General features: G+C 28.8%; 1 protein-coding gene across 1 annotated transcript in view; it reads right to left on the minus strand.

The window, feature by feature from the left end:
- Positions 1–5,608: 5,608 nt before the first annotated feature.
- The window catches only part of LOC129975325 (MAM and LDL-receptor class A domain-containing protein 1-like), a 49,738-nt gene continuing 36,645 nt past the window's right edge, over positions 5,609–18,701 (minus strand). Inside the window, exons 11-19 of the mRNA XM_056088388.1 lie at positions 15,032–15,148; positions 12,774–12,894; positions 7,704–7,811; positions 7,433–7,540; positions 7,161–7,268; positions 6,617–6,724; positions 6,073–6,180; positions 5,795–5,907; positions 5,609–5,635 (exon numbers count right to left, since the gene is read on the minus strand). Of these exons, the coding sequence (XP_055944363.1) occupies positions 5,609–5,635; positions 5,795–5,907; positions 6,073–6,180; positions 6,617–6,724; positions 7,161–7,268; positions 7,433–7,540; positions 7,704–7,811; positions 12,774–12,894; positions 15,032–15,148 (918 nt within the window). The remainder of the gene's footprint in view (positions 5,636–5,794; positions 5,908–6,072; positions 6,181–6,616; positions 6,725–7,160; positions 7,269–7,432; positions 7,541–7,703; positions 7,812–12,773; positions 12,895–15,031; positions 15,149–18,701) is intronic.

An 18,701-nucleotide genomic window follows, 5' to 3' on the forward strand; every position in this document is an offset into this window, starting at 1 on the left:
GAGCACATAAAACTACTTTCGTTGATACTACAGCTACCATTGTTCAGACAAGGACTCGATGAACAAGGATCTACATTTAAAAAAGCAAAATTGAATATTCCAATAAATATTTTACATAAAATAGAAAAATTGCTTTTCGATTTCCACCTTCTTTAATTTAATAATTCTTCCTCATTCAAGAATTCAAAATTATTATTCTCAAATATTAAATCAAAAATAACTGTCGAACATTACCATTTTCGCATCTGTCTCCAAAGAATGGATTTAGACAGGAGCACTTAAAACTGTTCCCGTTGACACTACAGCTACCATTGTTCAGACAAGGACTCGATGAACAAGGATCTACATTTAAAAAAGCAAAATTGAATATTCCAATAAATATTTTACATAAAATAGAAAAATTGCTTTTCGATTTCCACCTTCTTTAATTTAATAATTCTTCCTAATTCAAGAATTTGAAATTATTATTCTCAAATATCAAATCAAAAATAACCAGCGAACATTACCATTTTCGCATCTGTCTCCAAAGAATGGATTTAGACAGGAGCACTTAAAACTGTTCCCGTTGACACTACAGCTACCATTGTTCAGACAAGGACTCGATGAACAAGGATCTACATTTAAAAAAGCAAAATTGAATATTCCAATAAATATTTTACATAAAATAGAAAAATTGCTTTTCGATTTCCACCTTCTTTAATTTAATAATTCTTCCTCATTCAAGAATTTTAAATTATTATTCTCAAATATCAAATCAAAAATAACTGACGAACATTACCATTTTCACATCTGTCTCCAAAGAATGGATTTAGACAGGAGCACATAAAACTACTTTCGTTGATACTACAGCTACCATTGTTCAGACAAGGACTCGATGAACAAGGATCTACATTTAAAAAAGCAAAATTGAATTTTCCAATAAATATTTTACATAAAATAGAAAAATTGCTTTTCGATTTCCACCTTCTTTAATTTAATAATTCTTCCTAATTCAAGAATTTGAAATTATTATTCTCAAATATCAAATCAAAAATAACAAGCGAACATTACCATTTTCGCATCTGTCTCCAAAGAATGGATTTAGACAGGAGCACTTAAAACTGTTCCCGTTGACACTACAGCTACCATTGTTCAGACAAGGACTCGATGAACAAGGATCTACATTTAAAAAAGCAAAATTGAATATTCCAATAAATATTTTGCATAAAATAGAAAAATACTTTTCGATTTCCACCTTATTTAACCTAATAATTCTTCCTAATTCAGGAATTTGAAATTATTATTCTCAAATATCAAATCAAAAATAACTGGCGAACATTACCATTTTCGCATCTGTCTCCAAAGAATGGATTTAGACAGGAGCACTTAAAACTGTTTCCGTTGACACTACAGCTACCATTGTTCAGACAAGGACTCGATGAACAAGGTTCTACATTTAAAAAAAGCAGAATTGAATATTCCAATAAATATTTTATACTAGCCGCCTTTGGCGACCAGCCGGTTCGCCAATCTTAATGTTCGTTAAAATTTTAATAATTAAATATTTTATTCAATTTCTACTTTAATAGCTTCTTCATCAAAATATTTTAAAACTTCAAATTTTGATTATCATATAATTCATTCATAATATTATAAAGGCCTTCAGTCATAACGTAATATGTATCTCTCTCATTTTCTGTTAGCACCCGTAGAATTTATGCTTTAAATTAAAGTGGAAAGAATTTATCTTCAATTAATATAATAATATTTTTTACTGAAACAAAGCATTTTTTTATAATCTGATTACTGAAAATAGAATCACTCAGCGTTTAAACTTTATGGGCACTAAAGAATATCTTTTTTAATTTATGTAATATCTCAAGAGTTGGTCAACAAAATTTTCTTAGATTCATTATGAGCTGATCGATTAATTAACAATGTTTAAATTTAAATGCATCAAACACTAAGAAAATAAAACGAATCGTTTAAAATAAACGGTCGAAAACAGGTTTAAAAAAACTACTTAAAAAACGATGTATTTAAAACTATAAGCATATACAAAAAATATATATAACTAACATAAATACAATTTAATTACAAAAGCATGCAACTAACCTAAAAATAATTTAAATCATTGAAAACAGGTTAAAAAAAACTACTTAAAAAACGATGTACTTAAAACTATAAGCATATACAAAAAATATATAACTAACATAAATACAATTTACTTACAAAAGCATGCAACTAACCCAAAAATAATTTAAATCATCCATTGATAACGTTGTCATGGCAACAATCAGAACAGAATGCGCATGCGTGAATTTTCTTCGCCGGTTACGTAACGCAAATACGTGATTTTTTCTACGCCAGTTGGGGTAACGCTATGCGGATTAGAAATTTTTAATTTCCTTTATTCTGTTTTATTTTAATTCAAAAGTACTTCAGAATGAATCTGAAAGATTGATTCATTAACAATGTTTAATTTTAAATGCATCAAACATTAAGAAAATAAACAGAACCGATTGAAATAATCCGCCGGAAAATTTTAACCCTAGCCTCATTACTGTTGGGAGAAAAAAAAACTGAAGCCTTTCTCGTTTGGCGCTGGGGATAATGGAAGATTTTTTTGGCGGAAAAGTTGGCGGTGGGGAAAATGGAAGATTTTTTGGTGGAAAAGTTAGTTTTTAATTAATAATTAAAATTCTAATTAAAAATTCGAAAAAAGAAACCCCAGGTGCACATTCTCAACCTCCAAGGTATACATGTACCAAATTTGGTAGCTGTATGTCAAACGGTCTGGCCTGTAGAGCGCCAACACACACACACACACACACATTGAGCTTTATTATAAGTATAGATTAAATAGAAAAATTGCTTTTCAATTTACTCCTTTTTTAATTTAATAATTCTTCCTAATTCAAGAATTTGAAATTATTATTCTCAAATATCAAATCAAAAATAACTGGCGAACATTACCATTTTCGCATCTGTCTCCAAAGAATGGATTTTGACAGGAGCACTTAAAACTTTTTCCGTTGACACTACAGCTACCATTGTTCAGACAAGGACTCGATGAACAAGGATCTAAATGTAAAAGAGCGAAATTGAATATTCCAATAAATATTTTACATAAAATAGAAAAATTGCTTTTCGATTTCCTGCTTTTTCAATGGGGTCAATTCATGTGACGTAAAAGTAACATGTCATGTACCTCTTGCGCATGGCATTTAAATTTCATCCGCACCACTTTCGTCGATCAGTCTGCCATTAACGTTCTCCGCCAAGTATGAAGCGGATTTTTTGTTTACATTTGAAGTTATAATTTTTGAGTCATTTTCTTTCCTCTTATTATGTGTTAAATGAGGAAATACTGGTGTGCTGATGGATGCTTTAATGCGAAACACAAGAATGACTATCATGATAAAATGCTTTCTTATTTTCCTTTCAACAATTCTGACTTGGGTTGATAGCTTTGGTATAGATTTTTTCAAGCCTTCGAAGTCGGTGATATGCTCCGATCATTTTGAAGAATTCATTCAGTGTGTGTCCGTTTATTAAATATAGCTGTTCCAGTAATTTGTTAGAAAAACATCGGTAAAAGAAATCGGTAAACGATTTGCCGTCAAAAACAATCAAACAAAATCGTGAGTGCATTTCTAATTTGCTTTATTCACATTTGATGAAATTTCTGATAATTTTGAATATGCTTAAAAGGTTTTTAAATGTTTACATGAATATTGTGTTACATTTTACCTGCAAAATCTTATCTAAATTTAATTGATGCAAGTCAACAAATTCCTGTTGCAAAAATAACAACTGCTATAATGATAAACTTAGGTGGAAGTGAATATTACTAGTTTTCTAATTACATTTGCAGATTTGTGATGGATTCAAAGTGAATTTATGTCAAACAACTTTTCTATTGTTAAAAATGAAATGTTAATAGTTTATTGTATTTAAACTTAAATTGACTGTTATCATAATATTCTGTTATAACACTGTGCACCTCAGTGATTTTTGTTTTAATAAAAAAAGGTCTTTTCATTGAAAATCAATTTCCATATCAGAATTTATTATATAATTTTTATTCCCAACTTCATTGCTACATGCATGTTTCACTTTTCTTCTTCTTTTTTTTTTTCTATTTCTTTAACATATCAAATTTAAATTATAAAATTCTATAAAAGCATAAAAGTTTTTCTTCCATCTCCTCTTTACATCCTATTTAACTTCTCTCTCTCTCTCTCTCTAAATATATATATTTATCAGGACCTTATTCTTGGTTATTAAATTTTCTGTATTGTATGTTTTTGTTTTATTTTATCATATTCATTCAGTGTAATTTTTATCAATGTAACTTTAGCATCAATGTAAAATTAGCATCAATGTAACTTTAGCATTTCATAAATGTTCTGCTTTAAAAGTATATTGTTCAACATAATGTTTTTATTGGTAAAAAAAAAATAAACTGTTGTTTAGTATCTAGGATGTTTCTGTTGAATAAAATTGATTTCATCATTTACATTAACATTCTTTATATTTTTTCTAAGTGTCTAGAAAAATAAATGTTGATAAATAGTAAATCGTTTTTTTGAAAAAGTGAGTACATTGAAACATCCATTTGATCATATTTTTTCAAATAATTATCATATATATTTTATATATATTTTTTTTGTAATGTGTAAATAAAAATTATGAAAATTTGATTCAGTTTGTTTTCCTTTAATGATTTCTACAAATTAAAATGAAATAACTGATTCATAAGTTGCATAGATTTAAAAAAAAGGTATCTATACCTTTTATATTTCATAATTTGAAAATGTAAACATAATTTATTCAATATATACAAATTTGAGTTTCATGTTCTTTCCTCTGAGCAAACTGAAAACATCAAAGTCTCAATATTAATAAAAATCATTACATAAGAAAAAAAAATGTAATAACTTTACTAGTAAGCTTTAAAATATTAACTTATCTAAGAGTAATAATTATTTTTAAAAAGAACTAAATTTATAAGATTCAACATTCAATAATATTTAAATAATATGTAAATAAAGAACATATGCAATTTTTCAAAAACACTGCCAAAGTCATTTGTCAAAATGTATCCTTTGATAAAAAAGGGGGGGAAAAGGATATGGGAAAGGAAAGAATAAAGCAGCACCAAACGAATTAAAAAGCGATGTTAATTATTTATGCAAAAACAATAATTCCATTGAAAATGCAAAGTAAAATTTTAATATAAGAAATAAAATTATATAACTACGAAAATTTGTAAAAAAATAATATATTTTTTAAAAAATCAGAAGTTTTTAATAATTGATAGGATAGCGTAACATTTACTAAACAATGGTTCAACCTTATTCAATCATCAACGTTATTGGCAGACATCCCGACATGCGCAGAACGGTTGAAAACTGAACAGAAACGGTTTGTTTGGTACTTGATACGTGACCGTGAATTGACCCCATTTAAAATTTCTTCCTAATTCAAGAATTTGAAATTATTATTCTCAAATATCAAATCAAAAATAACTGGCTAACCTTACCATTTTCGCATCTGTCTCCAAAGAATGGATTTAGACAGGAGCACTTAAAACTGTTTCCGTTGACACTACAGCTACCATTGTTCAGACAAGGACTCGATGAACAAGAATCTACATTTAAAAAAGCAAAATTGAATGTTCCAATAAAAATTTATATAAAATAGAAAAATTGCTTTTCAATTTCCTTTTTTTTTCAATTTAATATTTCTTCCTAATTCAAGAATTTGAAATTATTATTCTCAAATATCAAATCAAAAATAACTGGCAAACCTTACCATTTTCGCATCTGTCTCCAAAGAATGGATTTAGACAGGAGCACGTAAAACTGTTTCCGTTGACACTACAGCTACCATTGTTCAGACAAGGACTCGATAAACAAGGATCTAAATGTAAAAGAGCGAAATTGAATATTCCAATAAATTTTTTTACATAAAATAGAAAAATTGCTTTTCTATTTCCTCCTTTTTGAATTTAATATTTCTTCCTAATGCAAGAATTTGAAATTATTATTCTCAAATAACTAATCAAAAATAACTGGCGAACCTTACCATTTTCGCATCTGTCTCCAAAGAATGGATTTAGACAGGAGCAATTAAAACTGTTTCCGTTGACACTACAGCCACCATTGTTCAGACAAGGACTCGTTGAACAAGGATCTACATTTAAAAAAGCAAAATTGAATGTTCCAATAAGAATTTTTATAAAATAGAAAAATTGCTTTTCGATTTCCTGCTTTTTCAATTAAATATTTTTTCCTAATTCAAGAATTTGAAATTATTATTCTCAAATATCAAATCAAAAATAACTGGCAAACCTTACCATTTTCGCATCTGTCTCCAAAGAATGGATTTAGACAGGAGCACGTAAAACTGTTTCCGTTGACACTACAGCTACCATTATTCAGACAAGGACTCGATAAACAAGGATCTAAATGTAAAAGAGCGAAATTGAATATTCCAATAAATTTTTTTACATAAAATAGAAAAATTGCTTTTCTATTTCCTCCTTTTTGAATTTAATATTTCTTCCTAATGCAAGAATTTGAAATTATTATTCTCAAATAACTAATCAAAAATAACTGGCGAACCTTACCATTTTCGCATCTGTCTCCAAAGAATGGATTTAGACAGGAGCACTTAAAACTGTTTCCGTTGACACTACAGCCACCATTGTTCAGACAAGGACTCGTTGAACAAGGATCTACATTTAAAAAAGCAAAATTGAATGTTCCAATAAGAATTTTTATAAAATAGAAAAATTGCTTTTCGATTTCCTGCTTTTTCAATTAAATATTTTTTCCTAATTCAAGAATTTGAAATTATTATTCTCAAATATCAAATCAAAAATAACTGGCAAACCTTACCATTTTCGCATCTGTCTCCAAAGAATGGATTTAGACAGGAGCACGTAAAACTGTTTCCGTTGACACTACAGCTACCATTGTTCAGACAAGGACTCGATGAACAAGGATCTAAATGTAAAAGAGCGAAATTGAATATTCCAATAAATTTTTTTACATAAAATAAAAAAATTGCTTTTCTATTTCCTCCTTTTTGAATTTAATATTTCTTCCTAATGCAAGAATTTGAAATTATTATTCTCAAATAACTAATCAAAAATAACTGGCGAACCTTACCATTTTCGCATCTGTCTCCAAAGAATGGATTTAGACAGGAGCACTTAAAACTGTTTCCGTTGACACTACAGCCACCATTGTTCAGACAAGGACTCGTTGAACAAGGATCTACATTTAAAAAAGCAAAATTGAATGTTCCAATAAAAAATTTTATAAAATAGAAAAAATATCTTTTCGATTTCCTGCTTTTTCAATTTAATATTTCTTCCTAATTCAAGAATTTGAAATTATTATTCTCAAATATCAAATCAAAAATAACTGGCGAACCTTACCATTTTCGCATCTGTCTCCAAAGAATGGATTTAGACAGGAGCACTTAAAACTGTTTCCGTTGACACTACAGCTACCATTGTTCAGACAAGGACTCGTTGAACAAGGATCTACATTTAAAGAAGCAAAATTGAATGTTCCAATAAAAATTTTTATAAAATAGAAAAATTGCTTTTCGATTTCCTGCTTTTTCAATTAAATAATTCTTCCTAATTCAAGAATTTGAAATTATTATTCTCAAATATCAAATCAAAAATAACTGGCGAACCTTACCATTTTCGCATCTGTCTCCAAAGAATGGATTTAGACAGTAGCACTTAAAACTGTTTCCGTTGACACTACAGCTACCATTGTTCAGACAAGGACTCGATGAACAAGGATCTAAATGTAAAAGAGCGAAATTGAATATTCCAATAAATATTTTACATAAAATAGAAAAATTGCTTTTCTATTTCCTCCTTTTTGAATTTAATAATTCTTCTTAATTCAAGAATTTTAAATTATTATTCTGAAATATGAAATCAAAAATAACTGGCGAACATTACCATGTTCGCATCTGTCTGCAAAGAATGGATTTAAATAGATGCATATAAAACTTCTTCCGTTGGCAATAGAGCTACCATCGTTCAGTCATGATTTCATGATACCCATTTATTTTGATAAAAAGACAAATGGGTATCAAACCTATACGTAACCTCGTTTACTGCTCATTTTTCTTCTATTTTGTGTCTTTAGTTATATAATTGGAGAATTTCAAATCCCTATTTGCACCCTACTTCGCAAAATATAGGGTTGAATATTTTTTTATCTTGTAGAAAAGAAGAAACTTTAAAATAAATAGATATATTTTACAATATATATTGAATTTATGAATAACATAAGTATGTAAGGCCTTTATCTTCGACACATGTGTCTCCAAAGAAAGGACTCAATCAAAACCATTTAAAACTCTTTCCGCTTGCAACATAGTTGCCACCGCATAAGTGCGGATTTTAACAGCAAAGGTCTGTATAGAAGAAAATATTAAGAGAAGCTAAAATAAGTATAATATTTATTTATTCCTTTATTTTTTAGGACTTTAAAAAATTGAAAATTTTTTCATCGTTCAGACAAGGATTTGATGAACATGTGCCTGTTTAGAAGGAGAAAGTAAATGGATTTAAGTTAAGCATTTTAGAGTATATAAAAATAATTATTACCGCTAGAACCCGAGTATGGATACTTTTTTTTCAAACGAATAACAGCAGTAAATCGACCAAAAAGATCGATAAAACTATCATGTTAGTTTATTGATTATGTTCGCAAACGAAATGCAGTTAAGCTGAAAGTTTGACAATGGCATGCAGTTAATGCATAAGTTAATTATAGTTAATTACCTTGCAGTTATTAGAAACCTTTATTCTAAATAATTGATTTGAAATATATTTGATAATATTTGAAAATAATATTTAATACTAAATAATACTAAACTATTTATTAAACTAAATAATACTATAACTATTTAATACTAAATAATATTTGAAATATTTAGATGAGCAATAATAATTTCAAAACTAATTAAGAAAAGCAGACGATTTTTAATCCCTCAAATAAAAATGAAAAATCAAAGGGCAAATTCAAACTTTCTACCATAAAGCGTTTTTTTTTTTTTTTTTGTATTTAATCGAACGAACAATATATGCAAACGGTAGTTAATTTCTTCAAATGTATTTAAAATGCAGAGATAAACTTTCAGTTCTTGCTGATTAATACAAGTTTTTGGTACTTGCTTGTACACAAACTCTAAAAGCTTTTTTAAAAATTTAACTGTAACTTTTTCACTATTATTGAATAACCACCTTTGTCGCTATATACATCAATATTTATTGGGATGACAGCCTTTGTAGCTAAAAATCCCTAAATCCCCCTCATTCAAACAAACAAACAAATCATTATTTATATTCAAGTTTCAAGCTTTTTTTATTTCATTATATATATATATATATATATATATATATATATATATATATTTAATGAACTTAGTTATTCTAGAGCTTTTGTTAATTTGATGGTCTTCTGTTTTGATGTCTGTCGGTTTATTGTATTAAAAATATTCTAATAATAAAAGAAAAACTATTATATCTTTAATCCACGAATGGATACCTTTATTAACTGGATAACAGCGCCTAATTGTCAAGAAAGATCGCCAAATATATAATATTAGTCTATTGAATATGTTCGCCAAAGACATGTGATTAAACCTAAAGTTTGCAATGGCATGCAATCACAGGCGCCTCAATCTCAGGAGACACCCGAGCACAAGTCGAATTTGATTGGTTTGTCAGTGAATGATTGGTCAGTGAATTGAAAACCGCCAAATCCATTTTCCACCAATTTTACAGTAACCAATTTTTATCTGCAAAGCGGTAAGCATTGTTTCGTATTGCAAGGATAAGGAATAAACATGGAATTCAAAGGTGCGTTATGCGGCGCTGAAATTTATAAAAAATGCAGTTATTTTAAACGCATTTTATAAAAAAAACAATTTATAATATTTTCTTTTCAAAAATAGAAATAAGAGCTTCTCCCTGTGAAGTTATTGACTTAAATTCTGAATACATATGTTAAAATGGATCCAGTGAGAGTTTTTTAGATCTGCGCATTTCATTTTTATTGAAAAACAACATTTATAAACCTAATAAACCTATATAATAACAGTTCATAATATTTTCTTTTCAAATATAGAAATGAGAGCACACTTAGAAACATGTATCAGACCCTGATTTCTTCTATATCAGCTTTATTATAAAACAGATGTGAGTGTAAAATTTTAATCAACCGAATTACAAAACAAACTACCGCAGTAATGATATCTATTCCCAAATTAATTTTGCCAAAAGGAAAGATAAATAGCCAACAGAAGATTTTCCATGACGTATAGTTTGAAGTCATGTGATCGAACGAAGCAATCAGATTCGACTTGTGCTCGGGTGTCTCCTGAGATTGAGGCACCTGTCATGCAATCAATACACAAATACCGAAGAATATATATATTTTTAAAAACTGATGATAAATTTCCTTTCACTTCAATTAATAATTATAATCGAAATATTTAAATGCGCAACTGATAACATCTAATATTAATTAAGAAAATCAGACGATTTTTCCCTCCAATATAAATGAAAAATAAAACGATTAATTTTAACTTCTATCATGAAAAATTATTGTTTCCATTTATTTGAAAGAAGAATATTTGCAAACGATATTTAATTTCTTCAAATGTGCTTGAAATGAAGGAATAGACTTTCAATTCTTGTCGAATAATACAATCTTTTGGCATTTGTTAAAAACTTCAAAGTTTTTCAATTATATAAACTTTGTATAATTGAAAGATTTGTATATTAATTTTTATAATATTTGTATTTTTATATTATTTATTTTTCAATAAATACTCAATTATTCGGCATAAAGATAAACATTTTCTATATTTGCTTCAATTTGCAATGTTTCATTTTTTCCTTTATTGTATATGAAGTATAGAGATGGTACTGTAATCATAAAAAAATTCGAGAGTTGGGTGAATTTTTTTTTTGTTTTAGAACCTCCTAGAGGCCGAAAAATATATTTAAGGTTGACACTTTAGCACTTTAAGGTTAACAAATGAAATTTCATGTACGGTATTTTTACCAAATTTGTAGATTTCTATCAAATGTTGAGTAAAATCTATTTAGAAGTAGTCTGACGTGCATGTAAAATGCTACGATTCATAAACGCAATGACTTAAATCAAAGAAATTTGTTATATTGTCTTGTGACTACAGTTGCAGTTAAATTTTGGTGTGAATTGGTTTACGGTAAGGCGTCCAAAACACGTATTCTCAAAATAGATTCAGTAAAAATTGTAGATTCATGCCAAAAATCAGTACTTTCCAATTTTTATCAGATCAGTTTTCAGATCAGACAAATTTCATCACAATTTGTCAGTATTTATTATTAAGCTTTATTATAAGTATAGTTATAGATATCTATACATTTATCTATATCTACATCTATACTTATAGTAAAGCTCAATGTGTGTGTTGGCGCTCTACAGGCTAGACCATTTGACTTACAGTTACCAAATTTGGCACGTGTATACCTCGGAGGTCGAGATTGTGCACATCTGAGTTATTTTTTGAATTTTTAATTAGAATTTCAATTAATTAAAAATTAAGCGAAATTTCGGCGTTTTTAGCTATAACTTCCTAAAATATTACAGCACAAAATTGATTTTAGCATCATATTGAAGTTTAAAAAAATAATCTTTTCACTGATACTAATGTTTTAACCTATAAATTAAATTTCCATTATTAATGAATTTTTAAAAAAGAATTTAATTATATTTTTCATCATTTATTTTGCACAAAATAAAAATAAAATTTAAGCTGTACGGGCACATTATGTGTGCATTGTAAAAAATTGACTTTTATCAACGTGTTGCCATCAAATTGACAAAAGCAGAAATTAAAGAAATAGGTTAAATATTGTTGCAAATTAAAACAAGAAAAAGTTTAATTTTCAGCACGTGTCTATATAAAATGGAATAAATCTGAAATGCGATATTTTTTGAAAAAAGAAATGAATGCGAGGAAAAACTTTCTGTGGTTCTTAAAACAGCTGTATAATTAATTCTGTTTTATTTAAGGCATACATAGTTTACTATATACATTCTGATCTCTCAATCGAAGCTATTAAGAAGCGAACCATTATCATGAAATTCTTTCCTCGCATCCAATGTTAAATGTGTATATTTTTTCTTTTTTGTTCATGCTTTGCCCAGTTTTTTAGCCTCTTCGCATACTAAAAATAAAAATAAAAATATTTTGAATATTTTGGCAACTTATCAGTTGATAATTTAAAAAAAGACGCATCAATAAAGTGATAGAAAATTTTCTTTTTAGTGATTTTACTATGTGATTCAGAAAGGAATTTCTTCGATACGTGTAGACTGAGAAAAGGGAGTCTTAGGTATCTTTGAAAGAGTAAATATGCGTAGGGATATCTTTGAAGGGTAGGATATGTGAAGGGATTATGGATTTTAATCCTTTCACTCGGAGTGGGAGAGAGAAAGCAATAGTTATCAGTTTTCTTGAGCGCGTGTTAAAAGTAATTCAATAAAAAATTTTAGAAACATTTTAGAATGAAGTAACATGGACTAATTTATGAAAAAAATTTGAAAATTAATTTAAGATTTAAATTAGATTAAAAAATATAATTACATACATGTAAACAAATGTAATATAATAATGACCTTTTTTTCTGATTTTAAAGCAAGAGTAATCAAGAATATATATTTTTTTATTATTTTAAGTAATTAAATGAATACCTTCCAAACGTGGATCTGCTTCGGGCGGAAGGAGGTCGCATTCTTCACCAGTTCTAATTCGAATATCATCGAGGGCCATGAAGCCCTTTTTTGCTCCACCTGTTACACCTCTGAACACGACCTGTGAAGATTATACACTATTAAAAAATAATTATAAAGAATTCGTGCAATGGATTACTAATTTAAAATTGGCAGTCAGAGACTTGCAAGGCTGTTCAATTTCCATGTTTTCGTTCTAGAAAGAGCAGAAAGCTTTTAATATTTTGAAGCAGAACTTAGAAGATTCCTCAGATAAATATTTCCTTTCAAAAAAGGGTGTACTACAATTATTCTAAACCAGAAGCAAAAAGAAGCTCACCTCTTAAGTTACATTGTCTAAATTTTCATATGAGTTTCAACTGTACTCCTTTTCAGTTGTCAATTTTTTGTCTATTGCTGATGCGCTGTGACTAACCTTTCTTGGTCTAGAGTAACTCACCAAGTCAAAGCTCAAAGAAGAGTTTGTAACAGCTGCTGTTGGTCAAAGCAACCTTGGAGAACCTGGGTAGCCCTTGAAGGTAGGGATTAATTTGACTTCGGCACCCTTGTTTAAGGATAAGTTATCCTCCTGAAGAACTTTCAAGGAAAATCAGCCCTCATTTGTGTTTTGTTTTTTAAAAAAAATTCCTACAGGCGGTTACCGGATAATTATTTTATTAGCTATTTTTGATATGCTGTGACTAACTTTACTTGCTCTATAGTAACTAACCAAGTCACAGATCAAAGATTCGCGATAAAAGAGAGCTTGTAACAGCTGCTATTGATCAAAGCAACCTTGGAGCACCTGGATAGCCCTTGAAGGTAAGGATTAATTTGACTTCGGCACCCTTGTTTAAGGATAAGTTATCCTCCTGAAGAACTTTCAAGGAAAATCAGCCCTCATTTGTGTTTTGTTTTTAAAAAAAATTCCTACAGGCTGTTACCGGATAATTATTTTATTAATTATTTTTGATATGATGTCACTAACTTTACTTGGTCTAGCCTAACTAAGCAATAAGTCAAGGATTCATGATAAAGGAGAATTTGTATCGGCGACTATTGGTCATATCATAGCGGCTGTTATCGAATCATAGCAAGCATTATGTTGCTAAAGATCAGTCTTTGATTAAATGCTGTTCAAATAGACTGTGGATAAACTTACAATCTTCCAATAAAAGTTTCTTAGCCATGTTCAAATCCACTCGGACAATGACTATCGGAACCTATTATTATGTTATATTATATGTTTATTATATTTTATGTGAAATTATGGGCTTATATTCAACTAAAATAGTGTTATAAAATGTATTGCAGTAAAATGAATAATGGAAGGACCTAAAGAGAAATGAATATTTTAATAACTTTCCTCAAAATGGTATTGTAATAAAATTTAAATATCTTTAAAATGTTCCGGGTAACTTTATTTTTCAGAAAATTAAAATAAATTTGGTAATAAAAATTTCGGTTGAAAATTAAACGAAAATAGAGCATGTATTTCATATTTCGAATTCTTTTAGATAGTTAAAAGTGAATTTTAGTGCAGAAAAACATAAATTTCTTAGGAAAATTTATTGAGTGTGCATAAAAGTATTTCCAAAAAATAGCATTTAATTGAAATTACAAAATTATACATAGAAAAATGAATAAATTTATATTTATAATTGATTTGTTTTATTTACATTCGAAATAAATAAATATTGTGTAATAAAAAAAACACAAAAAAAAATTACAAATTTAGTCGTCTGGAACAACCTTTTAATTAAAAAAAAAAGGTTTTGTTTAAAGATTTTAAACAAATTTAACGTATTTATATTTTAATAAATCCGAATAAAAATTTTTATATCTCTAAGTGAATAAATCATAAAAGTGCTTAATAGAGTCCACCGTACCCTTAAATATTGCAACTAGACACATATTTTCTGTTACAAAGTTTTATTAAGTGAAGTAAGCAATTGTGTGCTAACACTTTGATTAATGCAGATGTTAAAAATAATATATATATATATATATATATATATATATATATATATATATATATATATATATATATATATTTGGCCAGGCTTGAAAAAATATACCTGTATTGGATTTTATTTTTAAAAAAATGCTATATCCATTTGCCTTTAATGAAAGAAATTCAATGTAGAATAGAGTTATATTCAATTATTCTAGGTTACTTTGTCGGAATTAACAACAATTCCCTAGTTTTCAAGAAAAGACTTTGGCTCTTTTGTACTCACCTGATTGTATAGTATGCTGGGTTTCATCACCACCATTCCTCTCTTCCACATATTACCCTGATCGTCAGACAATGACCACAAAGTTGTTTCTGTAATATTTTCTTCCCTCCTCAGAACCTGTTGAAAATATTCATAAAGAGTTCATATCAGAAAGTAACTCGTATATATTTATGAAACTATATTAATTCAGCCATATAATGTTATGAATCTGTTATGTCCCAGCAAGGTTTGCTCAATCACTGGAAAGGCCGTTTAACGATCAGCTCAGTTGGATGCTGATCTCATGGGTTGGCGACGAATTAGCGACCTTTTGGCGACAAAATAGATAATACTGGAAACTTCCAGAAATTTATTGATTGAGTCAATAGGAACCGAGATATGCGTGATTGTTCCAGAGTCTTCACTGCCCGGCTCCGGGAACTATAAAAGGCCGGCAGTCCGGGAACTATAAAAGTGGATCAGTCCAGCGAAGTGCAAGCGTGGAGTGCAGCTAAAATGATTGCTGAATTGAGCTGTGTGCCAAGTCTTGAGGTTTATTGTAGAAGCAACATCGAGTCGTGTGAGGATAGCCAGTCGTGTAGTAGTGAGTCGGCAGTTGGATACAACTAAAGCGAGGAGACAGTGGAGAATTGCAGGCGTCTGGAGAGACCGTGGAGTGATGCTACGAAGATTCTCTCCTCCTGCTGAATTCTGTCTGATCGCTTTGTGTGCTGTGGTTATTATTACTATCGATTACTACTTGTGGGTTACTGTTTGTTGTATTGTGCTGCTGTGTTCGTCTCGGCTGTATATTTGTTGTCTGCGTATTCTTGTCTTCGTGTTTAATAAAAGTCGTCGTTCGTTATAAAAGCCTGCTGATTGTTTTCACACCATATAACCATCACAAGCAAACCCAGTGATTTTACGGATTTAGTGGAATTGAAGTTCCGTAACAATATTCAACCCTTAAATTTTAGCTAAATAATAAAAATTAAAATAAATTGATCAATTGTTAAATACAAAAATGTTGAATGATAAATATTTTAATCAATTTTCGGAACTACAGCATGCATCTTAATTATTAAAAATAAATCTATCATTTGTTAAATACAAAAGTATTCGAATAATAAATATTTGAATTCATTTTTATAATTACAACATGTTCTATATTTAATTACTGTGAACTTAGATTTGGACAAAGTAATAAAAGCTCCATATTAAATTTTATAACGCAATTTCATTTAAATTCAATTACTTCATGTTTGTAAAAACAGAATACATATTTTTTTATTCATTTTCTGATGTACTATAGCGTTGAAAATTTTTATTGCTGTGCTTCTTTGTTAGAAGGCGATAATTTAATATTTTTAGAACATAATTATCAGTTGATCGATCCGCTTTAGTTAAATTTTGATTCCATATGAAGGGCGCTATCTAGTTAATTTAAGGAAATTGATAGAAATGCATGTATTATTTATCATAATGAGTTTGTTAATATTTTAAAGAGGAAAGCATTGCAAAGAATAAAAACATAAACAATTTCCAAAAATGCACTTTTATTAATGCAATTAGAAAGTAATTTTTGAAACAGGGATATGACAGTGAAAAGAAGATTATAAAAACTTCAAACACTTAAGTCTTTACTGCAAGAAGTCACAATAAAATTTGAAAAAAAAAAATAAAATCCGAAAACATTAATTTAAAATTTAAAATATCTATTGATAATAAAAATGAATGAAAGATTATCTCTCTCTTTATGGATATGTTTGTGCTCTACAAGACTAACCGTTTTCCTACAGCTGCCAAATTTGGCAAATATATATACTTTAGAGGATAAAAATGGGACCCACGATTTATTTTTTTTTTTGAAATTTTAATTTATTAAAAATTAAGTTAAATTTTCAGCAATGTCTTCCAAAAACCTAAAACCACAAAAACTATTATTACAAAGTTTAAAACAAAAAAAAAACTGTTTTTTAATGTTTCGGTTTTAAAATCATGTAAATTTTTAAAAAATAATGTATTTTTTAATTATGTATGACAGGGCCTTTGAATCCTGCTTGCTTTTGCCCGCCAATCTCGATGTTGTCCGAACTGTAAGCAATGTTCATCAGCTCCATTTAGAAAGTTTTTAAATTCCATTGGCCATTCGTTCAATGCTTAATCTTTCCATGATGAGAACATGTATTTTCCGCTTGGCAGCTTCATGATCAGATTTTCTTTTTAAATTGGCAGGTTCTCGTTTGGTCTTACTTCGAATTTTTAATTCTTCGAATATCGCCGGATGCCCCTTTTACTATTTAAAAAACAATGCAGGGTTAATACATGTATTGATTAGGTATTCAAAGATTGCTAGCCGAGAGACGAAAAATATTTATTACTCGAGAAAGATGCGAGTTTGCAAATTGTACAGACTAAGTCTATGGCAAAGGATACCGACGTGCTCTGATTAAGCCTTGGCGTCTTTTTGGCAATGTTTTGCCAAAAAAATATCATACCGAAATATATTTTTTATAAAAATAAATAAAATTTGTGAATCCCCCCCCCCTATTTTTTACGGTTAACATGTAATATTAATCTGGAGCACATATACAGCAAAAAAGATCAAATCCTGAAATCTAAATTCAGGAAATATGAAAATTACAACTTATTAAAATAATTTTTTGTGTATGTTTCTTCTAAATATTATTTGGATATAACTAAAAAAATTAGCTACGAAATCACATATTCCGTAAAGGCTTACATATTTATACGTTTTGGGCATTAAGTAATCATCTCCTCATATGTAGTTGATGGGAAAGTAACAAACGTTCAACAATAAGTTTCAATGAGTGCATAAATTATCTAATAAAGGCACGAAAATCATAGAAATCATAGAAAAATAAGAATTAATTAATTGATGCTTCATATGTTGAGTAATTACTTTCATTCAGTTTTTATACTTCTGTGCATAAACAACATTAGTTACTTGTATTACTAGTATTGTTAGCAATATTTATTATTATTAATAAGTATTAGCAGTATTACTAGTAATATTTTGAGAAAACAATTATATTAATACAAATTAGATCGTGTTGATATTCACTCGTATCTTCCATAAAACTAATGAAAGGTGCAAGGTTTGAGCCTAATAAGCGAGAACTACACTATTATGAGTTCAAAACATTGCCAAAAAGATGCCAAGGCTTAAACCAATCAGAGCACGTCGGTATCATTTGCCATAGACTTAGTCTGTACAATTTGCGAACTCGCGAGAAAGATAACCGGAAAACTATTCATTAGTGTTGCCACAAATAGTGTGTCTAATAGTAAAATTAACAAATAATATTGTTTTAAATTCATTTGTTGTTACTTTGGTGTTAATTAAAGCTTTACTTTTACTTTTCTTTTCTTTTTTGGCATTATTTCGCCATCAAATGCTATATAAATACTTATGATGGTGTACTAACAATTTTCATTCTCTAATCACTAACTTTGATTTCCCCAGAAATATAACAACTACACTGGCTAGATTAAGAACAAATCTCTATAAGGAAAGATCCTATAAGATCCTGCCTGATGACACAAGAACCTATATTTACTGCAAGAACTACCCGGAAACTCAGCTCGCACCAAAATACATCTTCGAGTTCTATTACCGCATATATCTTAAAGCTTGGTTGGTTACCGCTGATGGATCCACTTCAAGAGA

The sequence above is a fragment of the Argiope bruennichi genome, chromosome 7 (genome assembly GCF_947563725.1).
Source record: "Argiope bruennichi chromosome 7, qqArgBrue1.1, whole genome shotgun sequence".
NCBI lineage: Eukaryota > Metazoa > Arthropoda > Arachnida > Araneae > Araneidae > Argiope > Argiope bruennichi.